The 18305-nt window shown below is 44.0% G+C and overlaps 2 protein-coding genes across 9 annotated transcripts in view; both read right to left on the minus strand.

Annotated features, from left to right (window-relative positions):
• Window positions 1–11701, minus strand: part of OIT3 (oncoprotein induced transcript 3) — a 31523-nt gene extending 19822 nt beyond the window's left edge. Inside the window, exons 1-5 of one of the 6 annotated variants that reach the window (XM_064513592.1) lie at window positions 11569–11701; window positions 6678–6750; window positions 5981–6178; window positions 1898–2272; window positions 1304–1414 (exon numbers count right to left, since the gene is read on the minus strand). In XM_064513592.1, coding sequence (XP_064369662.1) covers window positions 1304–1414; window positions 1898–2272; window positions 5981–6044 — 550 coding nt within the window. In that variant the 5' untranslated portion in view covers window positions 6045–6178; window positions 6678–6750; window positions 11569–11701. The other 5 variants (XM_064513591.1, XM_064513590.1, XM_026106023.2 and 2 more) reach the window with 5 other exon arrangements.
• Window positions 11702–11801: 100 nt separating this feature from the next.
• The window catches only part of MCU (mitochondrial calcium uniporter), a 96932-nt gene continuing 90428 nt past the window's right edge, over window positions 11802–18305 (minus strand). For 2 of the 3 annotated variants that reach the window (XM_064513604.1, XM_064513605.1), the window contains exons 5-8: window positions 17618–17778; window positions 16906–17109; window positions 15026–15142; window positions 11802–13734 (exon numbers count right to left, since the gene is read on the minus strand). In XM_064513604.1, coding sequence (XP_064369674.1) covers window positions 13657–13734; window positions 15026–15142; window positions 16906–17109; window positions 17618–17778 — 560 coding nt within the window. In that variant the 3' untranslated portion in view covers window positions 11802–13656. The remainder of the gene's footprint in view (window positions 13735–15025; window positions 15143–16905; window positions 17110–17617; window positions 17779–18305) is intronic. The other variant, XM_064513606.1, reaches the window with a different exon arrangement.

Below are 18305 nucleotides of genomic sequence, written 5' to 3' on the forward strand. Positions count from 1 at the left end.
TGTGCCTGGAAGTCTTACAGAGAAATGGATGATAGATGCTTTTAATTAGCTGGGAGAGCTAAGTCAGTCAGCTGCAGAGATGTGGAGCAGCTTTGGCAAAACCCTTCTGTAGAAATGGTGTGAGCAAATGTAAATCTGCAGCAGGGCTGGGGTGCTCTCTCCACAGAGAGTAATGACTATAACCCTTGCCCCACTGCCCACAGACATGAGGAGTGTGAAGAAGGAAACCATCCACGCCTGCTTTGCCAGCTAGAGTCTGTATGGAAATGACTGATCTGCCACACAGCCTCCTCGACCGACTCTGCTCTCGACTTCTCCATCAAATCAAACCCCAAAGACAAAGACGAAAGCCCGCTTCCCCAGACCGCCGGCACTCCTTTCACTCCCAGCATTGCCTCCGCTCATCCATCGGTGTGGCTCTGCAGCCTCCAGACAGCCACCCCTCCCCAGCCCCTTGCACTGCCCCACAGACCATCTCCTCTTAAGACCTCCCAGCCCAGCTGCCCTCCTCCCAATACCACACACACAGCCACAGCTATCCTCTCCTCAGGGATTCACAGCAGCTCACAGATCCCTGAAGTCCACCTTCCCTGCTTTGTTCTCACAGCCCTCGGGCCTCCTTTCCAGCCTTCCACCTACTTTCTTCCTGCTCTGCTTGCCTGTCGTGCTGGTCCCTGCCAGCACGGCCATCAGGTACTGGCCCCCTGAATTCCACTTGTCACACTGCCTAAAGCCACTCAGGCTGTGCTGGGACCTGCACTCCTTTAGGTCTTCTCAAATCCCAAGCCCTGGACAATATCCCACAAGGGCAGTAAGTATATTAAAGCCTGGTGTGTAGCCCCACACCAGCCAAAGAGACCATCCTTGGAGGAAAGAGTCAAAGAGCGGACGAGAGGAAGTCTGTAATGACAGATTGCAAGGCAGCGTCTGGATATAGTGAGACTGCACAGAGGTCTTGCATAGAAACTCAGCCACTGACAGCAAAGCTGCAGCCCTCAGCACGGGCTCTTCATCCAGCCTGCTGCTGGACCACGCAGCAAGCAAATTTAGTCTCCATAATTGCACAGCTCCAGGGCCAACAGAATGTGTTCAGCTGTGAAATGTTGCATCTCACCCTGCAGTGAGAGATTGGGGATCATTTACAGAACCAAAGACCTGTTCTAGGCAGCAAGGGGGAAAACTCATCTCAGGCACTCTTCTCCTTTTTTTATTTTGCTTTTTAAGATAAGAGACTGAGATGGGAGTAACAAAACAAATGGGAGGGAAAGCATCAGTAATTGACCTGACTTATTTTGGTCCTTACCAAGACAGGTCTGTCCATCAGGTCCTAGCGTCGTCCCCGGGGAACACGTGCAGTCACCGGTGTCCAGGCAGGAGTCCTGGCAATCCACCACATCGCAGATGTCATAGAAATCTAGGGCATGACAAGAGCGTTGTCAACACAAGCCACTGAGCATGCACTGAAAGTACGGTACTTGTACCGTCAGCTTTATGTCCTGCGTCCAGTCCATCAGTCACAGACCTGCTCACATTAGGAAAGCTAAAGTGCTGAAGCTGATCAAAAACAATCTGGCTTAATTACTGCAAGGTGCAGATGCAAATTTTGGCTTGGCAGCACATCAAGACAAACCAGAAGGCCCTCAGCAAGTGTTAAATCATTATGGCCAGGTCAGCTACAGAAGATTTACGGTAGCTGAACAAAGACTAGAATTCACTTAAGTGAAACTGTCTAATCAGTCTCACATAGACAGGCCACCACCTGCACTGCCTCATCTGACACACTCCTGGGTGAGAAGGCAAGAAGCTGGTCACTGTCTCAGGAACACAGGCACTCGCTACCCCTCCTGCATCACAAAGGAGAAAGGGTTTCGGAAAAGAGATATCAGGAGCTACTTACGCCCACAGTACGCGTGGAAACAAACGCTGGGCTTGGTTAAGTGATAGACGTAGTACCCGCCTGGACATGCCTTGACATCGATGGTGGTATTCCAAAGGCAGCAGTTGCCGTTGAAGCTGGCACAGGCTTGGCGTGGGACGACGCCGTCCGACTCCCGCGGATGGCTGCCGTTCAACCAAATGGGAGCATGGGTGCCACAGTGGTTCTCAGGGATACAAAAGGTAGGCATGGCATCACCAGCCATGCCAGTGAAGCGGTACCACTCCCCATCGATTTGATTGTCACAGGTGGGCTGGCCGTGGGAACCATTTATTTGGTGATCTGTGTTCCTCCAGGGCTCGTTCAGGCTGATGTAGGCAGAGCAGGGGTCCAGAGCTGAGACATGCAGTATGGGACAAGAGAGAACATCTGGTAATTATCAAACCAAGTTGCTGACTGATAATAGTAAGAAATGCAAGAAACACAAAATAATTTCTTTTTCCATTCCTGACTTAAGAGAATCCTTGTGATAGATAGAGAACCCTGGGAAGAAAGAGCGATAGCAGCTAACTAATTGCTTCATGGAAAATTCTGACAGCTTGGCTCAAATGTCTTGGAAGAAAAAGCAAACTAACAGAGCTCTTACAACATTACATAAGTCTGACTTGCTCTTTAGCTGCTGTAGAGTGTGACAGGAGAATACATACAAGGAAACCTGAGTTCCAGGCGGTGATTTTGCCCTGAAATACATAGTGGGAGCACTAGATCAAGCCTGCGACATCCACCCTTTGGTCAGGTGCTAAGTGAGCATCTGCAAGCCTGTCCTGAAGTCACTGATAACTCTCCCACATGCCTTGGAGAAGAGAACCAGGCTCCAGACAGTTCTGCAGCCTCTCTAAAAATCCATCCAGAGCTGATTTCAGCTCTTACAGTTGGTATATCCAGAGATTGCCTTGCAAAGCACCAGTTAAAATGCAAACTGCAAGATGTGCAACAGGAATGCTTCATTCAAGTTGCACAAAAGGAAAATATTGTTTCAGTTATGGTCATTACGGCCTTATATAATCATAAGCCACTGTAAGCATCATTATTAGCTCCTGTTCATTTCAGGACACAATTCCAAACAGCTAAGCATAAGAACTGCTATCCCTGGTCAGAATGAAGTCCATCTATACGCAGCAGCCTGACTCCAGCCAAAAGTGGATGCTTAGAGAGGTGATGTATGAGAAAGACACTCCACCCCATTTACCTGGGACATGGTTCTCCACTGTCACTCCTATACCCATGTACATCTGTGCCAAGTGAGGTTAAAGGGCTATCGCCCTGATCTGTGCCCTCTGCAAGATGCTGCAGTAGGACCAGAGAAGGAAATGGCAACCCCTGTACTTAACAATCCACTTAGATATATATCAGTCTTCCTCAGGGACTCCATCCCCAACTTTCCTCTCTGTCGAATGCTAACCCCCTCTATGAATCACAACATCTACTGTGCTTTGTATGATGATGTTCTTAGCCTCCCTGCATGTGAAACAGTTTCCCATGTCTCTGAGTTTCATACTTTGTGTTTGTTTATTATTTTAAAATCTAGAGAGCATGAAGCTCGGAATCAAGACCTTCTGGGGGGGCAAAATGCTCAACTGTTTACGCAGTCGTTTTCCCTGCGAGTCCGCAGACCCTCCTCATCTCCATATGAGAGCAGATGTTTGTGAATGAATGTGTAGGCAAGATATAAGCAAATGGACCATGCAGTATCTTCAAGTCTGTTCTTGCAGCGCTCAAGGAGTGCGTCCCTTTTCAGAAGCCTTTCCGAACCTTTTGCAAACAGTTAAAATAGAAGAACACCATAGGGAGAAAAAATGAAGAATGAAAGCTTTCATTACATTTTCGGCCTTCCCATAATTAACCCCGATTTGGCATCTTCCTCACTAAAAGTCAAGAGGTTACATTTTCATGTACATTTAACACCTGATTAAGCACCACTTACCCATGACTAGCTATTCCCTATTAAGCAAAATGAATGCTAATATTGCCTTGAGTAAGGAAAATTGATTACCATTTGCTAGAATTAGGCTAATAAAACCAATCATTCTCATTAAATGTATCTCAACAGGGTGGAGTTGTACAGTGTACAGTACACCGTACTTTCCGTACTACATTTCTGCAGAACTACTAGAAGTTCTAAAATAACTCTCTGTTTGCTCTGTTTAAACAACAAGGTGATGCAATCTGGGGAAAAAAGAAACATTGTATTGTCTCCAATAAAACACTCCGGATGCAGACAAATCTCGGTTCAGTATTTTGATTTGCCTCACCGACTTTGAAGTGGGAACTAAATGCTTTTGGGAATGGATTTCAAGGCAGCCTTATTTAGCTCCTTCTGCAAATACCTGCTTCACTGACACACTATCTGGTACCTTCTCACAAACATACCGTCTCTCTTGACAAACATCCTTACCCCATCCTTGGCCATAGCTACGTTTTGTTTGGCCTTGAGTCCAGCATAAAACACAGCTGCAGGAGCCATGAGAGCGCTGCAGAGCTGCAAGCTGGCAGAGAGCGAGCAGGTCTGGGTTATGCAGGAAATCTCTAGCGCCATAATTCATGAGATGTGCTGAGAAGCAGATTTACACCCACCAGAAGCAGTCGTTGGTTCTACTGAACAGCAGAGGGACCTGTAGCAGCGCCGTCTGACGAGGCTCTCAATTCTTCGTGTGCTACTTTAGCTGCCTTTTCTTGCCTCCCCTTACCCACAGACAGCAGCAGCACTGTTAAATCCCATCATCCAAAAGGTTACTTGACCTCTCAGACAGGAAGAGATGAGTGATTTGAGGAGACAGCTTCCTCTGGGCTTCCCTCAGCTTAACTCACTTGGTTTCCACAACATGATTTGGTTTGGTTTTAGAGTGAGTCACTAAGATTAAAAGCTTTCTGCGTTAAATGCCAAACAAGGCAAAGCGAGGAATGCCCTGTCAGCTTCCCAGCCTGGCAGCACCAAAAATACATACACTCCCACTAGCTTTCATGCAACGTAATTAACTTCTGTGAAGTATCCTTCTGTAGACAGAATCTGCAAACACTCATCCAGAGAGATTTCATTGTCTCCTAAACAGACAGGAGATAATTTAAAGGCAAAATTTACTGAGATGAAGATGTAGTGGCTCAGAAAGAGCTAAAATAAGACGTTTCAGAGTAATGGGGTAGCACACACCCCCCTCCTCTGGAGAATTTCAGGCAGGAGCAAAGGGGAGGCAGACAAGCAGAAAAAGCAGGCAGTGCTTTCTCAAACACTGCAGACCTTGGCGGCCATCCTCAGGCTGCCAGGGCTGCCCCAAGCCAAACTCCCTGCAGATGCCAAGCATTCTTGGTAACACAGTTTACAGAAAAATATGTATGTATTTTTTTTAAAAGAAAAACCTGCAAGAAAATAGGACCAAACAATCAATCAGTTGTCTCTCTACCCAAACAATGAAAGCATGGGAGTTTTGCACAAGACGTGCAACAGTCTCCACACCTCTTCGTTTTCCATTCTTCTTGTCTCAATTTTTTTCCTCCCCAACACTTTATGCTTGTCCTGCATAATTCGGCACGACAAGAGCATTAGCTATCATGTAGAGCTGTTCAATTTGTAATCTTGATGATATCGTTAATTCTCTGGCTGACATTTTAACACATACACTGGATAACAGATCAGACTGTAATAAGCATTCCTAGTCCGACATTCTGCAGAAAGGTTAATCCTGTACGTATTGTATAACCGGAGGTCTCTGCTCTGACAAGCATAAGCAATGAAATAAGCAGCACTGCATTATGGACCTAAATTCAGGTAACATTTGCCAGGCAAGTGGGTGAAAAAATGGCATGGAGTCTCTACTGCTGGGGGAGAGGGAAATTCCCCAGTGCTTTAAAGACCCTGGCAATAGGGATTCTCATAATATGGGTTCTGCAACAGAAATACCCTTCCAAATGCAAAGAATTTTGCACCATCTTCAGTAAAAAGGATATTTATTTTGCATGCCAGCTTTTCACCTAAGAATATCAAGGCTCAGCACGTACCTTAAAGGCAGTGAACAGAAATAAGCTTGAAGGCAATGCCTCTTTACTCACCCATTGAAGACACTGGCTGCAACTGGACAACGAAGCAGACAGAGAAAAAGAAGTACTGGAACATCCCACTCAGCCAAGGAACAGCTGCCACTCGAGTAACAGTCTTGAAAACCCTTGTACACACTGTGGCTCTTGCAGTCTTCCTCTCAGTGGAGCTTCTGACCCCAAGCTTTCTGAACAGCAACTGTGATAGCTCTCCTGGAGGTTTATCAGAGGAAGAAGCTGAAGAAACGTGGGGTACAGGTCCAGCCTTGACCTCCTCAGAGCAGCTCTGCCCCTTACTGACAACAGAGATGTACTTACTGATCGATTTTGTTTTTGGACTCAACCCGCTATTGTTTTCTTGCCCGACTGCCCCATGGTGACACCTCCACTATCTTATCCGGAGAAGAATTCAAACCAGGGGACACCCGGACATCCCGAAGGGATAGAGAACAGATTGGTGCTTGTTATCTCTGCTCCTTCCACAAGTCATATGACTTCACGGCTTCCCCCAGTCAGAAAACGCCAGCTAAAGAGCCTTAACTACAGGAAATGGTGGCCAAAGGAGAAGTGAGCCTTCTGCGCAGAGATTGCAGACGAGTGCCTCGAGCAGCGCTACAATGGAAACATCAGTCAAAGTGAAAGACTGGTGTCCCACAGGGAAACAAACTGTTCCCATGTTAGACAAAGATCCTTTCCACTCCTGGTCACTTACCCTGACCACTGTAGCCAGATTATTAAAGAAGTCTAACAAAGAAATTCTCCTGCAGTGGTCTTGCATTCTCCATCTTCAGAGAAAAAAAAAGAAAAAACAAGCTTACTTAAATCCTTTCTCTACTAAAGCAAGCCAAGCACCATGACGGGCAGCGAGAGATACCAAGGACAACACAAATGAAGAGAAAGAGACCTTTGCTCTCATCCCATTAGCTGTAGCTCCTCTTCAGTTGCAGAGGATAGATTAATAGCTGTATTTTTAATACATATGTATGCATATATATACATACATACAAACACATTCATACACAAACACACACACAGGTCACCCCTGCTATTTGAACAATAGTTGTACAATCCTCCCCCAGGAAATTGTCTGCAGGCAGAGAGCTATCCATCAGCAAAGAGTAGAGTTAGCTTCCACCAATTCCACAGTCAAGCAAGTGTGGGCATTTCCCCATTCCTCTTGCACCTCACACTTCTGCAGCAGGCTGATGCAAGGAAGAACTTGCAGCCTGACGTCCTTGCTTCAAAGTCCCATGGGGGAAAAAAACAATTTGGCTCCATTCTTTTTAACTTGCATTTGCACGAGATGTGAAGTTGGGTATTTGACTGCTTTGTGTGGAGATAGCACCTATACTCTACATTATAGAAAGTCCTCAGTGGTATCCCTGTCCGGGTGTTCCCTTGGCAGTAATGTGCACTAAGCTGCTCTGCTTCACCCCAGCCATGGAGGGTTTTTTTCCATGGTGAATGACTCCAGTGAGTGATGAAAGAAGCTTTATAAGTGACTGTCATTGCTCCTACCAACAAAAGAAATCTCTGTGGTTATATGTGTTGACAGCTGTGCAGCACCAGAACAATTTTTTCAACAACAGGAAAGGAGAACAAATTCATTATATGCAAAGCTAGCAGGGCAGATAACACTCAAAGGTGATTATGTGAATTCCCAGAAGAGAAACTAAAATTGAACAGAGAATAATACAGTAAGCCACAGGAAGTTGTATTTTGGTATTTTCATTCAGAGGTTGATTCATACTTATGATGCTGGCTAAATAAAACTGACAAGTCTAAATTGAATTTCCTATTTGTGTTAGAGGTGCGCATATTTCTTTCCCTGAACTGTTTCATTACCAGCTGTTTTTATTTTTGTAGGTGGTGCATTAGATCTGACATTACTAATGTTTCAACAGTTAAGTCCAAGTGACCGATGACTGACAACTGCCAATTAAACATACAGAAATAAACTGCATCCTAATCCCCTTTCACACGGCTCCAAAGCCTCAAAGGTCTCAAAACGGTTCCTTCCAGGTTCTCCAAAGAGGACTAAAAAAGGAGAGGCCCCAGCATTCCCAAAGCTGACACTTCCAAATTCACAAGTATCTAGTTCAAGGAAAAAGTCTAAAGCTACAGAAGATTCAGTGTGCCACCTCTAAGCATCCTTGGGATCCACAGGAAAGACAAGGACCATGCAAGACTCCTGGAAGAAACACCACAGGCAGCTCTATCAGCACTTTCTCTTTGCTTTGCACAATACCTCAGGTGACATACCTAGTTCTGGTTCTCACACAAATAATAGCAGTCTGTATTAGAGTGCAATCTAGATGAGCACAAGTCTCTGTCTCCAGGGACTGGAGCACTTTTTCCCAACAGGAGATGGGAAAAATTGATCTTCCACCTACAGAGTCTCCAGAGGGGGAAGAGGACTCTAGTCCAATTGAGTGCTCTAGATGTTTTAGGACCTGCACTCCCTAGAGAGATCTGGCAAATCTACTCTTCCTAACCTCCACTTCCACTCCTCACGGCTTGACATGTTGGACTGAGGCACACTCAGAGATGAGCCAGCCTGAGCTCCCAAGCAGAGAGAAGAATCAGGATCACTTCAGTATTTCCTAAAAGGAGCTGTCAGTGCAGGCTAAAAAATGCAAGGGGGAGAAGATGATATTAAAATAAGTAGAGACCTGGGATTTTATTTTGGTACTCAAGGGAGATGACCTTCCAAACCTACCCCTGTCTAAGCCCAGGTATGTCTATTCTAAATTCAAGAAAGGGGGCTGGAAAATAAGGAGCTAGCTCTTGTCTATGCCCAGCCTCTGGGTTGGGCCCATTTAAGGACAGAACCAGCTAGGCTACCTGAAGATGAAGCAGTTAGACAGTTCCACGTTTATAATTTTGTAGGTGGCAATCAAGCCTCTTACCTCTTCCAGAGGTGTAGGGAGCTTAACCTCACCCAAGGAAACTGAAGTCTTCCAAGAGTTAGCTAGGCTGGAAAGCGCCATGCTGTTTGCTTTGGTATTTAGGACCCTTCAGTATTTGCTGAAGCTGGCCTTTTCCCTTCGTCAGAGCCACCTCTCAAGACACACCAACGTTTGATGAAAGCGAGACATGTCAAGAAAAGCCCTTGCTGCAGAAGCGTAACTAGTGTAGCTTGTCTAGAAGGGGCAGGCGGAAGAGCTAATCAGCACTTCCTGCTGCTGAGAGCGATGAGAACCCGACACATGCGACAGGATCCCTGTCTGCAACTGATTTGAGGATGTAAGTTTACGATAAGCCTTGACAGGCTGCTGAGATGGATTGCAAGAATGTCAAGGACTTCTAGATAGCTCTTGTTTCTGTAAACAACTTGTCCCAGGACACAGTGCCAATGGGAAGGGCTGTTGAGATCAGGGAGTGAATGTGTGTTTGGGTGAAGTATGAGCATGTTCAACAAGACAGAAAGCTAAAAACCAAGATTATATTAATATCAAACAGAATACAACTCCCAGTGAAGAGCTGTTATTATCTTCTTTCACTTACAAGAGCCCTGTGATGCCGAACTTGGTGTTTTGAGTGTTTCTCCAAAGGTCCTGCAGAATCCAGTATTTTTTCCATGATCCTCAATTTGCAGACAGAGGAATCCAGGCAAAGAGACAGAACAGCCACTATTGCTAAACTAGACAGTGGCTGAAACAGGAGTAGAACCCATCTCTTACAAGTTCACAGAGCCATGATGCTACACCCTAGCACCAGCTTCTCTGATAGAACTAAGGTATACAGCAAGTTTAATTTTCATTCCTGTATTCTAATTCTCACCCCTTTAATGTCAGTACAGAAATAAAACTGACTATTTAAGGGGAATAATTGCAATCTCTAGGGGTAGACAGAAACACATTTAAGATACGAAAAAGCTTCTTCCTCAGGTGAAAAGAGAAAATAGCGGCACACAATGTGGCAAACGGCACTGCAAACAGCCCTTTAGATTTACAACTCCACATAAAACCGCAAAGAGTAGATCAAATAAACCGTTCCACTTGCTCAGAAGCACATTCCAGAGTAGCCAGCTTCACTTAGTTGATACACTGCAAAGGTCTGACAGTCAACACCAGTTTGAGTATCATGCAAACCCTCTTAGAACCAACGTGGAAAAAGTGCAAGAACTCGTACAAGGTAATCACCACCACTGCCTGTCACACAGGAAAAGTTATAGGGAAAGTGAGAGAAGGTTTCTTCTTCGGTTTTCAAGAGCAAAAAGCCATGACACCTCCCTCTTGGAAAGGCTTGCAAGCTAGGACCTTGCAGGCATGGAAAAAAGCAAACTAATAAATTTCTCCAGACAATTATAAATTCTACATGTATTTATTTGAAAGCTCCTTGACATAAAGGGAGGGATGAGAGGTTAAGCAAATGAAAACTGAAATTGGTAGGAAAAGAAACGGAGTACCTGAACACCGCAACACACAATGCTGCCTATCCTTCACAGGGTTGTAGGAACACAGCGTTGCAGTCAGATTCAGGCAGTGCTGCCTGCTCTTAAAGGGCTGCCAGTGGGACAGGACCCTGCTATCTGCCTGGCTTATAGACATGAAATATCTACTGCAAACCAGATGGTCAGAATTGCTATACAACAACGTAAAGGAGAAGAATGAACATCGTCCCCATGAACGTTAGCATTCGAGGAGAGCAGAAGCACCAAGATTTGCGCTCCTGAGGTCCGTGGTGTGCCACCCAGCACCAGCAGAGACAACACATGCACTAGGAGGTGCAGGGAGGAGTGAGACATTAAGCTTCCAGGGGTACAGACAGACAAGACCGCCCAGGGAACCCACATTTCAAGGCACAGTTGTAGACTTACTTTACTCCTCCTTTCACCACACATCTCTAAAACAACATTAAGGCATGTACAAGCACAATTTTATCACAGCATTTCCTTGCTTTCAAAATATTTCAGTGGCAGATATCAAAGTCTTGAGTTCTTCTGGATGCCAATTTGGACTAGTTTCTACGCCACTGTTCCAAGCAGTTTGTCTAGAGAGGGGAGCAGCTCACCTATACGTGGCAGCAGGCTAGTGGCTGCTGGGAGGGAAAAGGCTTTTTATTATTGAACTAAATTTCAACAGTGATTAAAGGTAAGTCACAATGACTAACGTATTCCAGTCCCTCCTCTCTGTTTTAAAATCCCAAAAGAGGCCTGGCCAATGATTGAAAACTGGCCAATAATGGATTCCACAGTCAATGCATATCATGATAAAAATCTTCCAGCATCTCACATCTCATTCTAGCACCCTATAAACTTAGGACAAAGTATACCCTCTGCTGATTGCCAATCTTGCAGAATGAAAGATATCATCATTACAAACAAGATCATAGCCATTCAAGGGCCCTGAGAGAAAGGGACAAAATCTTAAAACTTCAATTTTCCTCTGAAACAGCACTTGAATACAATATAGAGCCTTTTAACTGAAATACTCTGACACCATTTGGTATGTTTGAGGTTGCTGGGTATTACATGCCCAAATACATATTCTTATCCTGCACCATGCCACATGGCTTCAGATTTTGTTAGCTTCCACAGGGAGCTACTATGCTGGTCAACAAGGGTAGACCTTTGGTAGACCAAACAACTCTACATCTACCTCACCACCTCGACTGCTCCTGAGATCCCTGTGTTACGCAGCTAGGCATGGCAGCAAGATCTCCATCCAAGCTTCTTCAGGAAAGCTATTATCTGCACCACCACGGCCTCAGTGATGTAAGGTCAGGAAGAAATAACCTAAACAAAGAGAAACGAAGGAAACTCAGGAGACAGCTGCCACACATACAATAATCTCTTCTCAGCTGGGGGAATAATGTTATTCAAGAGCACAGATTCAAAAATTGAATAGTTATTTATTGTTCCAGAAGTACATTGCTCTTTTATACATATTTCATAAATGATACAGGATTTTACACATGTTCAGTTTTTTGTTTTTTGTGTTTTTTTTTAAAGAAGGACTTTTCTCCATGCTCCCTCCCTCATCCCAAACACACACCAAGGATTCAGCTACAGGATTGTGTTCATTTTTTTCCCTTTAAAACTCATCACACAAACAGGATAAAACAGATAAAAAATAATCACACAATGTAATTAAATTGAAAGACAGAGGAAAAGGGGGAGAGGGAAAAACTAGAAACATGCACCCATTCAGTCCAACATGCCATTGAGTGAGAAGAGGCAGCAATCCCAGCTGTGTTTCCACATCTGCAAGGCACCTGGCGTCTGGTTAATACTGATTTGTTCTTTTTTCTGTTTTTTTTCCAAACATGGTTCTCCAAAAAATGGAAGCCTCTTGCCATGACACAGTGAGAAGTAGTAGTAGTGAAACATCAAAAAAGCAGCCAGCTTTTCTGTATATAAAGCTTAGTGCCCTTCTCCTACCTTCATCCTGTCTCCACAGCATTTATCAGCAGGATGCTAAAAAAAGAGGCTGACCCACTTCAAATGAAGAGATGTTTTATCTGCTTAGAAATCAGCCAGTCTTGGCTAGAAGAGAGGGCAATGAGTTGACTTCCCTTCCTCTATTTCTTTTAGCTAAGAACAAGAGATGTTATTAGCCACTCCTAAGAAATCCTGACTTGTGGGCGCAAAGTTTACTTGAAGCTACTTAAGTAGGGGAAAGTGCTAGTGAACTGAAATCGTTCTGTCTTGCACTGTAGGAGGCCTGGGCTTTCAAAAAGCCTCTGAACAAGGAAAATGTTTTGATGTGTGAGACTTTTTATCCTGTTACACAAGCAGTCAAATATCAAGTATAATTATTCCATGTTCCAAAACTGTTCAGTTAAGCAGAGGTCATGATTCTGAGCCAGTTTCATAATCCTTTAAGCCTTCATAATTTCATAGTCCAGGTGGCTATCAGATTTGGGGTGGGAAGGGGGAATCTCCCTCCTTTAAGACTGAATATAAAAACTCTCATGCAATGCTGCCATTGATTTCTAGAAGGAGCTCAAGAGCACTGGGACTCAAAGTTTATATAGTTAAGGAATAATCCAAAATATCAATTATCAAATGTCCAGAACAAAACTTGTTCCTTCTCTCACTTGGCTACAATCAATTCTGTGCTACAAATAAGCAAAGGAGGAAGTCAGTGGAGCACATGGGGTGGGCTGGGGAGGGGAAGCTCACGGTTTTCCAGTAGAAAGCAGTCTTGTAGTAACTTTATAAAAGAGACCAGGTCTGATCAGAAGTGTGCATGTTAATGGTGATGGAGCGCAAGTTCTGATCACCAGCCATGGCTCCAGGTGGCTTGGATTCTGCGTTCTTTTTTTTTCCCTTTTCTTTTTTTGAGAGAGAGAGAGAGAGATCTGAATCAGGTAAAGGAAAATTTAAAAAGCTAAGCAGGCTGCTGGTGTCTTATCAAGAGGCAGACCCTGCAAAGCTGGAAGGAGGACACCCCTACCCCAGCATTACATTCTTTTCATGAAACCCCCCAATCCTGTATTTGTACACAATTGTCATTCAGACAGTTTTAAATGTGACTATTTGCCAAGCCCTTTTCAGAACTAGCATTCCACAATGTCCCATCTTCAGATTTCAGGTATTTCCCTCCCTTACAGTCCTTTGTCTTGATTAAAGGTAAAAACCCTCCACCCCCACACCACCTCCCAGCTTCCACCTGCAATGCTTTAATTAAAAAGGCAAGAGCTATGAACAGGTTTTTTGCCGGGGTTCAGAGCTTCTTGGCTGATCAGTCCTTTTCATCAATTTGCCGGATGGGCAGGTGAACCTGCAGTGGATCTCGAAGCCTCTTAAGGTCCAATTCTGCCTAAAAGTAAAAGATACACTATAAAGAACAGGCTCTCAATACACCATCTCCAATCCCATACCCCTTTACAGAATGGAAAGCTTTTTTATATTTCCTTGTTTCTCCAATCCAGAAGGGAAGTGTACAAAGAGTAAAACAAAGTCACAGGCTGAGATTCCAGAAAAAACACTTCCAGCACTTCCTCAAAGATCTTGACTCCGTACCTCGCGCAATTTGTCTACCTTCAACCACTCAGACAAAAAAATGCTGTAAGTGACTGTAGCAGAGCCAAAAATCTAGAGGCTGAAATTGAGATGTGAAGATCTACCACGTGGAAGAGCTGTGCTTTGTGAACGGAACAAAAGGAAAGAAAAATAGTAGGGAAGACACGATCCCCATAAACTCACTGGATCCTTATCTTTGCCATTCTTTAGAAGTACACACTCCAGATTAATGGGAATGGTTGACACTAGAAGAAAAGCTCGATGCCTCTCTCCCCTGCCAAACCAAAACCAAACCAAAAAAAGCCCCAAGGGGATCAGTATTCAACACAGCATGAGAAAACTGGGGTTCTTTCATTCAGAGCATAGCCTTGATCTCTCTCTACTCCTCATGCAGCTCTTTTTTCTCCAAGGCAAGGAGAGGACAATTTGCCCTGAATATCTTACACTATCATTTCCAGAGCCTGGGAATAAGCAGAGAATGATATGGAATAGAGAAAAGAGAATGTGGTAGCTCTGCTCTTCCTGCTCCCGCCTCCCTCCTTCAGCAGAAAGGCTCTGCGTTCATCCGATTCCACAGTGCAGACAGACTGCCAAAAAAGGCCTTCACATGGAGTTTGAAAAATCTACTCCCATCTTCTTTAACAAGACAGCTTCATTTTTGAACACTGTTTTTCAGGTCTGCAATCCAGCATACTCAAGTGTTATGTCAGGGGACATGAACCGAATGGATGCAAGCCTTCATTCCTCACTAAACCCATCTGGTGTGTAGGAGCCAAGAAGAAAGGAAATCTTGAACTAGGCCCCCCTGAGGCCCAAGTGCTTGAAGCGACTCAAGATTTGCCAGCAGCTTCTAAAAAACCCTTATGGACAGATACAGGCACCTGTCTGAGTTTGATTTATGTATCCAGCAATTCCATTCCTGGGCAGATCAAAGCCAGTTCAGTGATAGCACTGGGGCTGTGACAAGAAAATAGGCTGAAAACTTAAGACATCCATTCTTGTTTGAGGTGCATCTATTAATAGCAGCTACAAAACCAGCATGCAAGTAAAGTTCTTTGTCTTTTTAGTTCTGGAAAAATTCTCATTACCTGAGCAATTGCATCCTTGAGTTGATTGTATTTCTCTAGATCAAATCGTGTCTTTTTGGCTCCTTTATGGAAAAATAATAAGTACTGTCTGTCTCTGGCATCTGGATAAGCATACTCCTAGAAATAAAAAAGGAGAGAACACAGGAATAAAGCATCCCAACACAGGATATCTTTTGCCCAGTATGTATCAGATAAGATTTTGGGAGGATGACTGATTTCTCTTAATTAAGACAGGAGACTAGACAGTATTGTCTAAGCTCAGCCAGGCTCCTCCTCTGGTGCATTCTTATACTTTAATGGTGAGTTACAGTAGCATTTCTCCTGTCCAGAATGTGTGTGTCTTTCCGTGCAGAAAAAACAAAAAAACTAAAGCATTTCAGGGTTCTGACCCACTGGCACTTGGTATTTAAACAAAAAAAACTACAGTCTGAAACACCAAGCTAACTATTCTTTTACCTCTCAGTATTACTTGCTGCTTTAAAACATACCAGAATGAGCCTCTGTAATACGGCAAAATAGCCATCTCCTTTTCTTAGCATCATAAATACATAATGGCTAATTAAAGCAACAACAGTTGCTTATGAGTTCAACTCTCAATCAAGCTATGCAGGCGAGAATAAAAATCCCATACCACAGCTTTTGCCAGGGATACTCTACTGCAACAAGTCACAGCTTTTTAGAGCATGAAGGTAACTCAGAGCAGCAGAGCTCAGAGTCAACGGGGCACAGAACATGCTGTTCAAATGAGCTCCACGGAGCCTCTACAAAGCAGGGGTCTGTCTGCTGAAGTAAACTCTCCCTTGCACTGGAACATTACATGATCTCTTTGCCTGGCGTGCATGCGGTGACGAGACTGTAAGGTGGAGAAAAGCTGCATTCAGAGGCGAGCCATCCCTGGAATACTGAGGTTTTAAGTCTGTCAGAAAAGGTACTAGTTGAAATGGACAACTTAATTAAAACATCAATCCTGAGTTCAAACACGGCAGAAGTCCCAAATGGACTTGGCAGAAACTAATGCGACAGCCCTGACAGGGGCACATGTGTCCTCAGTCCTTGAAATCAGGCAGCTGACAGGGCCCTTGGGAAACCATGCTGGAACACCCACAGCCTTCTATTCCGGTGGGCTGAGACCTTCTGAGTCCTCCCGCCCTCATCATTTGGGTGGGATTATGAAGGGGTGGTAAGACAAATCACGTACTAGAAAATCCTGCCAAGAATCTGTCACTACTGTGAGGACTCAGAGAAGCACATCTCTATTTTGTCCATAGATTTCCCAACACTGGAGCAGGACTAGTTTTCAAAGACTTAGCCAGAGAGTCAATAGATCTGGGATCATACCAGAAGGCAAGCATCCAAATAGATCTGTTATATCTGCATAAGAGGCTAAATCTATGACACACCCAAAGAGAAGCATTTCCTACATGCTTTCTGAGCCTTTCTCGTCTCTTTAGAAGGGCATCTCGTATGTCAGAGATGTGTGCTTCCCTGAAACTCAGAAGGTACCTCTTGTGCCCTCGGTTTATTTGAGCTGGTAAGTCACAACACTTGGAGACTATGGGGCAGAGTGCAGCTTAAGTGCAGTGCAAGCAAATGTCTGTTGGTGGGGGTAGAAAACATTATCTGTCAGTCAACCACAGACCATATACAAGCATCCATGGATAGGACAATCGGGAAATCTGTAATGACCACCACCACGCAACTCCACAAGAATATCCCGCCACCCTGCACAGCAAAAATTAAATCAAGGGGCATCCAGGCTCTGACAGCGTAGGGAAGGGGCTAACTGACATCTAATAGGTACAGTTTTTGTATTTTTCTAGGGAGTGGAGCACAAATCAAGTCTTCTATTGAAGTGTCAACGTCAGCACAACATGTCCTACCTGGCGAGTCATTACGAAATAAGCATACATTGCCATGGCACTACCATAGGTGATGAAATAGGTGACTGGTTCCATAATGTCCCAAGAATACTCCCACCAGGTGAGGCGGGCCAGAATCCCGAACTGAGTGGCCATGTAGGCCAGCCCTCCCCATAAAACCAAGGTTGTCCTCTTCTCTGCTTTCCTGTTAAGCTCCATCCTTACCTGAAAAAAAAAAAGAAAAAAAAAAAAAACATGTGCCTTGTAGTCTCAGAAAAGTATTATATTGATACGGTCATTAAAAGATAACATAAAAGTAATGCTCTGTATCTACACAAAATCTTAAGTCGTTTGACATACATGATCTGACTCCAGGTTAAAAAGACATCTCTAGATTTCTTTTCCATCAGTATCTCCCCATCATCTTTATTTTACTCTGAGCATATTCTGGATATTTAGCAAAGGTGCTTATTTCTCTGTGTTTGCAAGGATGTTTTGCTGCATTAGCACCAGCCTTTCCATTTATTACCAAGTGCATTTTCAATTATATAAAGCAAGGAAATAAAATACTTCTGCAGAAACAGACGTGGCTTGGTATAGATTCAGTGCCATCTTCTGCTTCACTGATCTTAAAACTATTTGAAGCATGTCAGGGATCTAATTAAAACTGTGAAATAAATTAATCTGGTGTTTGGAGGATAAGTAAAATACAATGAGAGACTTCACTTCTCACTTTTTCTAATGGTGCTAGCTGCTCCTTCAGTTCCTCTAGTCTCCCTATTAGCTCCTTCTCCTTGTTCAGCTGGTGCTCCTCAATGCACAAGGCGGTATACAACTGCTGAACCAACGTCTTGACATCATTCAGCGTGGTTGCATCTTCATGGCTTAAGAGCTCTAGGAAAGAAAGAGACCGCTTTATATGCGTTTATCCACACAGCACCTTATAGACTCCTCAGAAACTGATATCACTCTGCACAGGAGATGTATGAAACTATCTTTCCAACATAAAAGCCTTTGGGACAGCTCCAGCACTCTAAGACAACACAGTTTCTTCCAAAGAAAACCAGGCTTTACTACTAAATATGCCTAAAATTTGATAAAAACAAGAAAAAAAGAAGACACTAGCATAGTTTGCCAGATATCAACAGCTATTTTGGATCCATTTTTATACAAAAGACAATGAAGATAAATGAACAGCCAAACCAGCATGACCCAGCACACCAGCTATCAAGAAACAGCCCAGAATTCAAACAAACTATAGTCCATCAGCAGCTGTAGTTATTGAAGACAGCAGACAAGGATCTTATGTTAGTGGCCCCCAGAACATGCAATCTAACAATAATTACTCTACCCACTAATGCTAGGAATTGGTTCCAAACACTCAGCGGACAATCTCTCACTGAACTGCCTATAGGGCCACA

This window comes from Dromaius novaehollandiae, chromosome 6 (genome assembly GCF_036370855.1).
Source record: "Dromaius novaehollandiae isolate bDroNov1 chromosome 6, bDroNov1.hap1, whole genome shotgun sequence".
Taxonomy (NCBI): domain Eukaryota; kingdom Metazoa; phylum Chordata; class Aves; order Casuariiformes; family Dromaiidae; genus Dromaius; species Dromaius novaehollandiae.